The sequence below is a fragment of the Actinia tenebrosa genome, unplaced genomic scaffold, assembly GCF_029948245.1.
Source record: "Actinia tenebrosa isolate PJP-AT-01 unplaced genomic scaffold, QUT_ActTen_1.0 PGA_scaffold4__44_contigs__length_22323623, whole genome shotgun sequence".
NCBI lineage: Eukaryota > Metazoa > Cnidaria > Anthozoa > Actiniaria > Actiniidae > Actinia > Actinia tenebrosa.
This window is the reverse complement of record NW_028292581.1, coordinates 10,047,726-10,059,965: the sequence shown is the minus strand read 5'-3', so window position 1 is coordinate 10,059,965 and position 12,240 is coordinate 10,047,726. Positions and strand designations below refer to the sequence as shown.

Here is a 12,240-nt window from a genome sequence, read left to right as displayed (position 1 = left end):
TTCGTACTAATTTTTGACCGTTCAATCCATTTGTTTAGGGAGAAGAAGGATTTCAGGTAACTATCAATATTGTTTGTGTTTTTCCTTTCCATATATATCACTCGTTATTCTCTTGTTGTTCTCTTACTATCCTTTCTCTCCCTCTTTAGGGCAATCCTGGACCTCCCGGACCACCCGGCATACCTGTAAGTATAACTTCTGGCTATGAAATCTCGTATGTGTCCTCCATGGAGAATGGACTACTTTGACGATAGGGCGCAGCCATCTTGCCAGAGGGCAAAACAAAACAAAGATGACAGAAAATATATATAGTTTCGTGTGTTTGTCTTTCTTTTATGGGTAAAGGTGATAGATGTGCCGTATTCATTCGTCTTTTGTTGTATTCATTCGTAAAGAGCTGTTACTATCAATCGACGTTGTTACTGTAACAAAGCTTTATTTGCCCCCCCGGGACGCCCCATAATGCCTTGCGATCCAAGGTGGCTGCCGTATCGTCGAAGTTGTCCATTGCTTTTCTGTTTTATTTATGTATTTGTAACAACGTGGTTAAAGATCAGGCAGGCGGTTGCACTAAGCTGACTGTGTTGGTTCTGATAGTGAAACACGGGGAACATTGGGGCCGACCAACCAGAATCAACCAGGAACGAGTGCGATACAGGCCAACAGTGGGCTGCCTGTGTTGGTTCTGGTCGAGGACGGGGAACATTGGGGCGGAACAACCAGAATCAACCAGGAACGACTGCGATGCAGTCAAAATAAATCTTGTTTCATATCTATTAGCTCAGCGGGTGATTTACATTATGCATTTTAATAGTGTCAAAAACTCTTGTTTTTAAAACTCGTGACAAAAAGTATTCACGGTTCTAGTGTCCTCACTGTAAAACGAACGATGAAAAGTAGTAGTAAGCCAAAACACTTGTTACGAAAATTAACGACCTCTAAACGTACTACACATGAAGGAATGTATCTTGAGTTAACTTTGATATATTTTTAGGGCTCCGTGGTTGGCAGATACTCATTGGTAAGTTATAAACGAAAGGATGAATGGCTGAATCAGGAACGAACGAGAGTAGACGAAAATCGAATGAACGGACGAAAGATTAAATGTAGCTCTGATATTGATTAATATACCTTTCTTAATTGACGTTTCCTTTTTTTCTTTTTCTACAGCTCCAATCTGCCCCGAATCTAGCAACAACCAAGACAGATCAGATGCGGCTGTACAGAAGTATTGCTGTAGGTTATCGTCTTCACTTTACTTTTTTTTCTTACCCTTTCTTTGGATATAAGACCCGTTTACATGAAGGTAGGGTGTCCCTACTACTAGGGCAATTAATTCCTATATTTTTGGTGTTCATTGGGGAAAGAAAACAAAAGACTTGTCCCTAGCCCGAGGGTCACCCAGCCTCCTACGCAGACGTCTTAGGGTCTGTCACGCAACGATTATGCAACGTCGTTAGTTGGGAGGGTAACGTTGCGTGAGAGACCCCAAGAACGTTAGAGGCTAAGGGACACCCGACCTTCATGTAAAACGCGGTCCAAGATAAAAGAACACGGTTTAACCGCCGGTAGGGATGTCTAACAATCATTTGGATACACAATATATAATCGTTTATTTTGCGTTTTCTAAGGGAGCTCAAGCAAAAGATCCTATGTTCCTCAACATTAACAAGGTATTTTTTTGAAAATAAAAAGCAATATCATTGCGTTTGCGTAAGAAGATGCCGGGAAAACGAAAGAATGACCTCGTGGCCCGGGGAAGGGAATACTATGCTGGTTTTGATAGGAATAGGAAACCTTTATCGCTCTTCCCCTGTCATTTACTATTCACTTTACTTGGGAAAAAGTGAATTTTAGATGGGATGCAGGTGTCTCCTTTAACCGCTCAGCTTACTACGGATCTCACCGAACTGTGCAGACACGTCAAAAATTTGTCTCGCTACCACACCCTAATTCGTCTACTGACACGCCTACTTTTGTCACTGTCTTGGATCCAGCACATTGCCAGTAAAGTATTCACTGTAATACATGTATCAAAAGTAGGCGTGTCAGTAGACGAATTAGGGTGTGGTAGCGAGACAAATTTTTGACGTGTCGTCACAGTTCGGTGAGATCCGTAGTATATTTATTAGCCATTCCGAGGTTGAGGGGAAAACTGTGTCGAGTTGGCATTGCAGTGCATTGTGGGACTGTTTTAGGGATGAAATAAACGCCATTTTGGAAATATGTCCCCTAAAAGAACCCCACAATGCACTGCAATACCAACTCGAACCATTTTGTTCCTTAACCTCAGCATGGCTAATTGGTTTGCGCAACATGCCACGATGTGCCATACAAGCGTTTTAATCACATCATTCAGAAATATATTCGATATGGTTTGCTAATAACAAACCTTTTGTCGTCAGTTCTCAGATCCAACTGCAGCATACTTATCTCTCAGCGTTCAAGTGGAAGTCTTCAAAAGACCCCTTGGCACCAGACTTCACCCTGCCAGAATGTGCCGTGACCTTAAATTAGGTAGACCCAATCTAGAGAATGGTAAGTAGAGTATAATGTCGTTTCCAAATGGACTTTTTTCATGCGGCAGCCATGTTAACTGTTTCTGTAGCTCACCAGGCTTGGTTTTATTTGACGTCATTTTCTGTCTCGTGCAGAATGCTCATGAATCGCAAGTTTAATTTTCGATGATAGTTCTGGTTAACAGCGCATGTGTTTGACCACCATTCCTGTGCCTTGGGTGCGAGCCTTTATAATTAGCCTGTGTAGCGGCCATAATCGTGGGGTTGGGATTCGGAGGGAGACTGGAAAGCATAAGGGGAGGGGAAGGCGAAAGAAGAAGATTCTACATAGATGTTTAGCGGGACCATTCTTAATAACTAACGTATTGAACTAACTAACGTTCAGCATTTGACTGTCAGAATATTCATTTTTATGTCAGGTGAATACTGGATTGATCCTAATGAAGGCACCATCGATGATGCATTACTCGTCTTCTGTGATTTCAGTTTAAATGCCTCTTGTATTTTCCCCAACAAAACAAGGGTAAGATGCAAAACAGTTTTTTTTTAATTAATAAAAAAATTACGGTACTGAGAAACAGTAGCGTGACCGTGACCGTGCCGTGACCGTGCCGTGTCCAAGCATTTCTATTAGCTAAGTACAAATGTTATACCCTTTGAATGGTTCAAAAAATCATTCCAATGCAAAATGCATGAACGTTGACTGGCTTCCTGTAATTTTCATTGTGTTAAGACAGAGAAAAAGAAATGGTTTTTTGGTCCTGATGGCTACAAATGGTTTGGTAAATACTTCAATGGATTCCAGCAAGTAAGTACAAAGACAAATGTCTTGTTATTCGAATACCGGAGAGATTCAGCTCGTTAATACTTGTATTTGGTCGTTTGTAGGTATTAAAATCAGTTCAAGTCTGTAGACTCTGAAGTGAATGGGAACGCACACCTCCCCTTCCCCCTCCCCCTATTATGAGCTCAATCCACCCGTGCTTTACGTGTTATCCTCTATAGTCAATGCTGGCTGTTTATGTATTTTTTAAACCGTTATTTAATCTATTGCTGACGGTTTTCCATTATTTCAGTTCAAGTACGCCTCAGATCCCATTCAACTTATCTTCCTACGTCTGCTGAGTGACCGCGCCAAGCAAAACGTCACATACCACTGCCGCAACTCAGCAGCCTGGTACGATGAGGAGTCACATGACTATGGAAAGTCAATCAAGCTTCAAGGAGATAATGGAGTAGAGCTCCATGCCTCGAGCACCAAGAAATACAAACCAACGATTCTTAAAGATGACTGCCGAGTAAGATAACTGCAAGAGATGCAGATTGTTTCTTCAAGCTAGTTTTTCTCGGAGAAAAGGGAGAACAATTGACTTCAGTTTTATGTAATACTTTTATTTGACAGCATGTCTTTGACATGTCCGCCATATTGGTTGACATTGTTTAAGTCATCCATCATGGCGGCCATGACATCAGTCTACAGGGACGCAGCCAGGGTGGACCAAGGGGGCCCTGCTCACTCACCCCCCACCCCACATTCTTTTGGCCGTCGTTTTAGTGCGCTTGATAGCAAATAGGTTAGCTTGTCGATAAACGCTTTACAATCCCCCCAAAGACAAAATCCTGGCTACGCCCCTGGTATACTACCAACAGACAGAGCAGAAAAACGACAAGGCTGCTACTTTCGCAATGTTTTTCTTTATCTCTCATTCATGCTAAAAAATCGTTTAGTGTTTCATTCGTGTCTCTTGTGCTTTAAACTTTTCACAAAATTCTGCTAACCTCGAGCAATTCTTCGAGGTATTAGCGAAAATGTTAGTTTTTGTGCTGATCAAAATATCACCTCTCCCAACGTTCAGGGCGTTATGTCTCAAATACGCATTCCTTGAATTTCCCCAAGTTTTGGTATTTTGTTAATCAGTCCCAAAAGAGTCTGTTTATGAAACATAAAGCTTATTAACGTATAAACGTCGAAAGTAGAACCCGTTTTTCTGACCTGTTCTACCAACATTTAAGGTTCCAAATTTATTCTTTCCGTTCATCAGGTTAAAGATGGTACCTGGCGTCAGACAATAATGGAAATCGACACAGGCAACCCAAACCGTCTCCCTATCCACGATATTGCTGTATACGACATTGGAGACACGGACGAGGAGTTTGGACTTGAAATAGGACCAGTTTGCTTCTCTTGATAATTCCAAGACCTTCCGCTGACCTCTGCGACTGCTGTCCTATTCTTGATTTAATTTATCGCACATTGTTTCCCAGATAATATCCGCCCTTTTTTAAGTAAAAAATGTGTAAATAAATAGGAGGAATAGAATAAATGGAGACTGAGAATTTACCCTGTTTGTACAATAGCCCACTTCCGAGATATGCTTCGCTTGTCACGCACAAAGGTTTCATTATGAGGCTACGTGCTAAGTGCTCAGCCATTCGTGAAAGGCGGTAAGAATGAATTTAATTTTTGTGCGTGACAAGCGAAGCATATCTCGGAGGCGGGGTTTAGTATTTGCTCTTCCTTATGTGTTTCGTACCTTTTATTCTTTTACCATAAGTAGCATAGTTTACTTATTCTATCGCGGTATCTTGTAAGTTTAGACATTAAAAGTGAGAATACACAAATGGCGACTTCTTGTTATACATAAAAATAACAAGTCTGTGTTCAACGTCTATCTACTCTGAAGGAGGGGAGGCTAAGTAGCGATTGTACACGGGGCAAGAGATTAAACATGGGATACTATGGATTTCTGTGCTTATTGGAGCGTAATATTTGACATTAAATGAATGGGAATTTTCAATTTTCGACTTTCGAGTTTCTCAAGATATGTTAAATTAAGAACGACAAAAGTCTTGCAGCTTCTTGATATTTGTCTTGTCTATACATGTGTGGACTGATATTCAAAGCTTTTCACTGCAGGGCCGTAACCAGGGGTCTTGTAAGATGGGTGCACATATATCTAACTATATCTAAACTAACAGCCATCTTGAGAAGTGGTAAAACACTACGAGGATTTGCAGAACCAAAATAAAAAAATAGGTGAATCTGGTTAGCGTTACCACTTTAGACACATTAATAAAGTTAGTGATTGAATGATCTAATTAATAACCAACCTAGAACTTAAAGGAGAAATTACGACATGGGCTAGCGATAGTTAAAATGCTACAATTTTGCTTGGGGGGGGGGGGGGGGGGGGGGGGGGGGGGGGGGAGGGGTGCACCCCCTTGGTTAAGCCCCTAAGCCTTATCATGCAGACGAATAAAGACAAGTTGAATAACATTTCTAAACGAATTTTTTTAGAATATCCGCTTATTTCACAGTGCAAGTAAATAGTTTCGGAGTAAAAATATGCTTGGTGAAGAAGTCAGTTGAGACATGGTGAGAAGGTCAAGATCTAAGGAGTAATTCAATGCACAACGCTCTTGTCAGCGGGACTAAGAGGAGCACAGGGAACCCAATATCTCAAGAGTGCTGACAGTTTGATTAAACAATAAGCAGAAACTCGTCTCACTTGCAGCAACCTGTTTCTTATTTGGAGCAACTCGGTTTTTTCTTCAATAGCAGCTTCCCTCGTTTTTTTTTTTTTTTTGTTTTTGTTTTTTCTTTTTCTTTTTGCGGCAACTCGTCTAGCTTGCTGCATGTCCCTTATGGGCCACGGTATTCCTGTTGATCATGATGCTCTGCGGTTTGTGTGTTTTTTTTCTTTTGATACAGATATTTTTATCTATTTATCATGATTTTTATGGTTATTTGAAATATTTAGTAGATGCCAAAATTTTCAGGGAATGTTGTCTAGTGAAATCGAGCAAAACAACTTCCCCTTAAATTTGAAAGCTTTTATGCTTTAAACTACTGAATATTTTGGACCCTTGTTTGACGTCACATCTAACAAGAGATCTATACTATGATGACCTTCGATTTATTTTTTCAAAACGCGTCTCACATGGAGCGATTCAGCTCTCGATGTCAGGAAGTATGGTCCTCGTTTAATAAATCGAAAAGTAAAAAACCCAAAATCATGTTTCCATAGCACTGATAAACTTTGAAATAGATCAAATTTAGTACGATGCACGTTCCGTTTAGTTTTACTAAACGCGTCCCACATGGAATCAAGTGAGTATGCGTTCAAAGCCATCAACGTCACAATCAAGAATTTTGAGTTTGCTGGTCATAGCAAGAGGTTAATCATCTACGGTCTAGGGGCCGACTAACCTCTCCCTTAGGCTTCGGCCGAGCTTCCTGATCGGTCTGTAAATCTTCGGATAGCGGTGTCGGGGCCGAAATTTCCGGCGTAGCCGTAAATGCTTCGCGCTGCCATACGACGGTTCAGCACTAGATGTCTGGAAGTATGGTCCTATTTTTAATAAATCAAAAAATGATATTTTCTTAATCAAATGTTTATCAAGATCCATACTAATTCGACACTTCAAAGCTCTATTTTTCTCGGAAATGAGGCCGCCAGGAATTCTGGTATGGATTCTTTTCTTTGAAATCGAATTCGCAGTCACCTGGATAGATATTGATTCGATTTCTTCTAACATGTCTGGAGGAATTTGACAAGAAACCTTAGATTCTTTATTGCTTTCTGAGAAGACTATTCCGCCATGGAATCCTAAAGGACCGAAGCTATGCGATGCGATTTTGGACTTCCTATGAATTCATATATAGGAGGGTCCCGAGGATGGCAGAAAAAAAGAGACGTCGTAAGCCGACTCAATGACATAAGAGTAATGACTTAATTAATAACTGTAATATGTCGTATAATAGTTAAAAAAGGAAAACAACGAGTTGTAAAAGGTGGGGGTAGGGGGTGGGGTCTGGACCCCTCCCCTGGATACACCCTTGCTGCATTCGTCAAGACAATATCACGGAAATCGTATCCAGCGGAACATCGCGGCCCGTATAGGATAATCTAAAGCAATAAAATCTTTGACAAATTTAACTTATTGATATTTTGGTGAAAAAAGGAAAAAACATTACATATAGATCGATGGGCGGCGATCGCTGATACTATTATAAACAAGAACTATCAATATATACTAGTTCATGGAATTATTATATATTTTTGTTGGCAGCAATTAATGCAATGTAAATATGTTTATACGGAGCAAATAAAATACGTTGCCTTGTCTTGTCTTGTCTTGTCTTGCCTATGGGAGTCCCTACCCCCTCCCTGGGATTAGATGGAGATACAAAAGAGTGACCTACATCCACATGTAACGCTACGGAATGGTCACAAAGTAAACAGTCACGTAATACATATACGTTTCCAGCTCTGTTCCTGTGCAATAATACAGGCAACCCAGTTAAGCTCCAAGGACATCTTGTTTTGTTCATCAGAATCAAAAAAAGGAAAAGGGTTTGGATATTTGTTGTTGGAAGATGAAGAATAGGAATTCGCCTTCATACAATGTATCATTACGTATATATATGGTGAAGGTCAAAATGTAAAAGACGGTAAGAACGATACGTTGTTACTAATACCAACTATAGTCTTTTACTAGTAAATGTCGATACAGAAGAAATAAGCCTTAAAATTCGAGTGATATTTTCTGCGTCAAGTTCGAACATGTTTAGCTAGCTCCTAATGACAAGATCCTTGCCGCTTTTTTCGAAGGAAAATCTAAACAGAAAGTGAAAGCTTCGATTAAATTTATCATTTCAAGTAAAGGTCAGCGATAAACTATGGTTTTTTGGTTCTATTTATTAAGAATGCTGGTTATGAAACGGAAATATTTTTCTCTTATTCTCTCTATTCCATTACACACACCAAACGCATAATTTATTACTGCTATACTTTGGTTATGAAACGCTTGATTTTCTTTTTCTTTACGAATTAAACCGTGGTATTCGAGATACTTTATTTTAATTTCGACCAAGAAGAAAGATTAAGTCAATAGTATCGAAAAAATTAGACTGTTAACAGCCTACGAAAAAATATCCAGTATATTTTTAAGAATAAAGCGTCCAAAAGGAATTCGAAGCTTTCGATGGTTGTTTACTTTCCTTGTTCGCAAGCATCAGTGAATATTCATTCAAAATCTGAGATTTTGCATTTTATATTGTTGTATAACGAGGTCAAATAGCTCTGGCTTTTAAAAATTTTATTTCGATTCATTTTACTATTCATAATAATCTAACTAGCTGACAGAAGAAGGGAAAAAGGGAAAACTGAGGATAAGTACAGCCGGAAATGGTTTCGAGATGATCATTATGTTGCTTTTATTTAATTACCATGAAACTTTCATCAAGCATTAGACAATAATTGAAGTTTATAATTTCGAAAAGTCATTTCAAATATTTATTTCAATTTTTGATTTTTGAATTCGAAAATTGAAAATTGAAATTGATGAGATAATATTGGAATTTTGACATGATCATAAAAAATGAAAATTCAAAAATCAGGCAAATTTCATGTGTCCAATTCACGCCAACTAAATTGATAAGCTCTTTGTGGAGTGTTACACGGACCTTACACGGACCCTAATTTTAATATTTCCTTATAACTTTGATTTATTTAACGCTATTTCAAAAAAAAATTTATCATTATAAACTTCAATTATTGTCTAATGCTTGAGGAACGTTTCATGGTTATCAAATAAAAGCAACATTATAAACGAAGCGAATAAACAAGCTTGATGCCGTCGGCTATAAATTGTACCCAACCACCTTAAAAACGTCTGTAAAATTTCGTGACTTTGCATGGCTATATCTTCGCCTGTTTTCAATATATCGCTCTCAAACTTTGCTAATTTTGAGGTGCTTTTTCCAGCATTATCGATGGAGTTTTGCTAACTAGTCCATGTAAAAAGTTGAAAAAGTCGTGGAAGGGTCTATTCTAAATCGCGTGCTAAATGTTTCGTTAGCAAGTGAACTGTTTTACCACCCTTTTCACACTGCTACGCACTGATCGAGACAACAGTCGCAACAGGGAAAAAGGGTAATACACTGCGCCGCCAGTCAGAGGATATAAAGGTATCGACCAAATTATTTGATTGACGGAAGTGTATTGACCAATTTTCCGGTCGCAACTGTTGTCTCGATCAGCGCGTAGCAATGAAAAGAGTTGTAAAAGTACAAATATTGTTCGGATAGCACACTCCCGTATAAACGGAACCCCTAAATATTATTACACCTTTTTGACCGCGGTTAAAAATTCGTCCGGTACCGTGTAAATGCAGTCTGTAAGACCATAAATATGCACAGTTCCGAAACATGAAAAGAAATTGATGCAGAGTTGTAAACTTTTAAAATGTGAGAGAAAAAATATCAGGAAAAGAGAAGAAAAAAGAAAAAAAAAACTAAATGTTTTTACCAGTCATTCATTATTTTTATATATCGTTTACAGTACCCGATAACGAAAATGGCGATTAGCACGGTAAACGTACTACAAAAGCTGAGAAGTCTTATAAATGAAGCCATTTTACCAGAGGATTTACAGTCAACTCCTTGGAATGACTTTGTGTTTGAGATATTATCACATGAAATGGCCACCCGTCGCTTGCGGATGAACACTGTCATAGTCTGGGAATGTTATGCAAGGAAGTGGCGTGAATTACTCCCAGACCTCAAAGCTTCCCAATCGTGGCCCGTTTATAGTGGAAGTTACACTGAAGGAATGCCAAATGCTGGGGATTTGGATACGATGCTCATAGCATCGTGGGTGGTGGTGTATGAATACACTGGTAAGATGGTAGACAATGTGAAGCAGCTACCGTTTGTCACAACCTCAGATTGTCACCCAGGGTTCATTCAAATTATCGTCCCGCATGCCACACGAAAAGTTTACGACTTTAAAGATTACCAAATACGAAAAATTGGACGGCATTTTTACTTGAGAAGCGACGGGTTTCTCCGCACTATGCAAGGGTGGGGAACTACTGGGAGCAATTATGAAGTACATGGACCAGCTTTCACACTATCAGCGACCGAGGCAACCTCGTATGATATCATCCATGCAATTAGGTGTACACATTGGCCTGCGTTTGCGCAAGATATTTTTAACCGCACAAAGATGCCAGCCGATTTGGTTGAGAAGTTGAAAAGCTCGAGTCTGTATGCTGTGGCAACTGGTCATGCTTTGAGTAAGGATGCAGACGTGCAATGGAGACTATCGTTCAGCGAAGCCGAGAACCATTTAGTCAAAAATTGGAATGAAACTCAGTTTTATTGTTACTTTCTTTTGAAGAACTTTAAGATGATTCATCTTAAAAATCCCGATATCTTGTGTTCTTATTTTATGAAAACAGTGATTTTTTGGATGAGTGAAGTTCTCCCACAAGAATGGTGGAATCCAAGCAGACTGATCAAGTCGTTTTGCACGTCCTTGTTTATTCTCCAGTCCATGTTCAGAAATCACTGCCTCCCAAATTATTTTATCCCACAAAACAACATGATAGACCACAAGAAAAGAAACGACTGTCTTGCTCTTGCAGACACGCTTCATTCTATCTTGTCTTCTGGTCGTATGAAAGTGATAATAGCAGAGCTACTATGTGAAGAACAGCTAGAGATCGTCTACCAAGTAGTAAATAATGTCCCAACACACATTCCTGTCCGATCATGTCGAAACCTCTGCACAATAGTTCGACAATACTGCCAAAGCACGGTCTCATTTTCTGAAGCGCTTTTGGTAAACGAAGCAACGATTTTATCTTCTTTGACAGTGATGATGACCGTGTGGAACAAGACACAATGTAAAGCCATGGAGGCCATCTTAACAAAGCTACCAGAACTAGTTTCTCCAGATATGGTTAACGTATTTCACGTAATGATAACGAGACAAATTGCTGATTCCTACCATTCACTTTCGACAAGGGATTCAAAAAAAAGAGCCGAGCATCTGTACAAGGAATCTCTAACACTTGTATATCCTTGTGGCTTTGATGACGAGGGCTTATCAGGAACTGTTCAGCTTGCACTTTTCTACTACCTGGAAGGCAACACTAGCCAGGCACTTACAGTTCTTCGTGATATTATACCAGTAATAGTTAAGGCAGTGAAGATGAACAGCGTGAGAAGATATATCTTCATTTCCTTTTCTTTATGTATGAAAGAGAGATTTGCTCGAGACGAATTCTTGTACAAAGAAGTTAGCAGCAGTAAGGGGGACTCGCGATCGATGCCGTATATTTGCGGGTTTAACCCGCGGAATTACGAACGCGGGTACAGCAGATTTACGGGATTTCCCGCGCGACAAGTCCTTACTGCTGCTGTGTTGGGTACCGCAAACGGAGGTTAAAATATTTGTCGGATATACAATGCATGAATGTAAAAAGTTCACCAATGACTTCTGTGTGATTTGTCTAAGATTCAAAGTTAACATTCCAAAGCCCAAGGGTTTCTGGTGTTGTGGTAAAAAAATGCAAATAGAAGACGACACGTCAGCACAGTGTTACGAGTGTGGTAAGAATATTCGTAATGCCGTACCGAATGCTACCAAAGAGCAATATTACGCCAATGGAGGTCGTACGAAGACCCCATACAAAAGAATAAAATACTTCCGAGACTGGATGAGTCATATCCAAGGTCTTCGGCCGGTATATTTAGACGATGAAGTAAGGCAGAAAATCATAGACCACTTAGAAGAGCCAACCCCGCAAAGTCTACGGAAAACGCTGAAAAAAATTAAAGCTAGGGAAATATTACAAAGCTATTCCCTATCTTTTGTCTGAAATTACCGGTAGGCGTATTCCTCATGTCCCAGATATGCAAAGGGCCGAG

General features: G+C 39.6%; 2 protein-coding genes across 2 annotated transcripts in view; both read left to right on the top strand.

Moving 5' to 3' along the window:
• The window catches only part of LOC116308160 (uncharacterized), a 47,315-nt gene extending 42,174 nt beyond the window's left edge, over window positions 1–5,141 (top strand). The window contains exons 60-69 of the mRNA XM_031718546.2: window positions 39–56; window positions 150–185; window positions 995–1,021; window positions 1,171–1,236; window positions 1,632–1,673; window positions 2,406–2,538; window positions 2,939–3,042; window positions 3,253–3,327; window positions 3,596–3,817; window positions 4,562–5,141. Coding sequence (XP_031574406.2) covers window positions 39–56; window positions 150–185; window positions 995–1,021; window positions 1,171–1,236; window positions 1,632–1,673; window positions 2,406–2,538; window positions 2,939–3,042; window positions 3,253–3,327; window positions 3,596–3,817; window positions 4,562–4,708 — 870 coding nt within the window. The 3' untranslated portion in view covers window positions 4,709–5,141. The remainder of the gene's footprint in view (window positions 1–38; window positions 57–149; window positions 186–994; window positions 1,022–1,170; window positions 1,237–1,631; window positions 1,674–2,405; window positions 2,539–2,938; window positions 3,043–3,252; window positions 3,328–3,595; window positions 3,818–4,561) is intronic.
• A 2,640-nt stretch (window positions 5,142–7,781) lies between these two features.
• On the top strand, window positions 7,782–11,806 carry LOC116308158 (uncharacterized). The gene is made up of 2 exons (XM_031718544.2): window positions 7,782–7,974; window positions 9,866–11,806. Exon 2 carries the CDS (start codon window positions 9,881–9,883, stop codon window positions 11,756–11,758), a length of 1,878 nt encoding a protein of 625 aa, XP_031574404.1. The 5' UTR covers window positions 7,782–7,974; window positions 9,866–9,880; the 3' UTR covers window positions 11,759–11,806.
• Window positions 11,807–12,240: the final 434 nt, after the last annotated feature.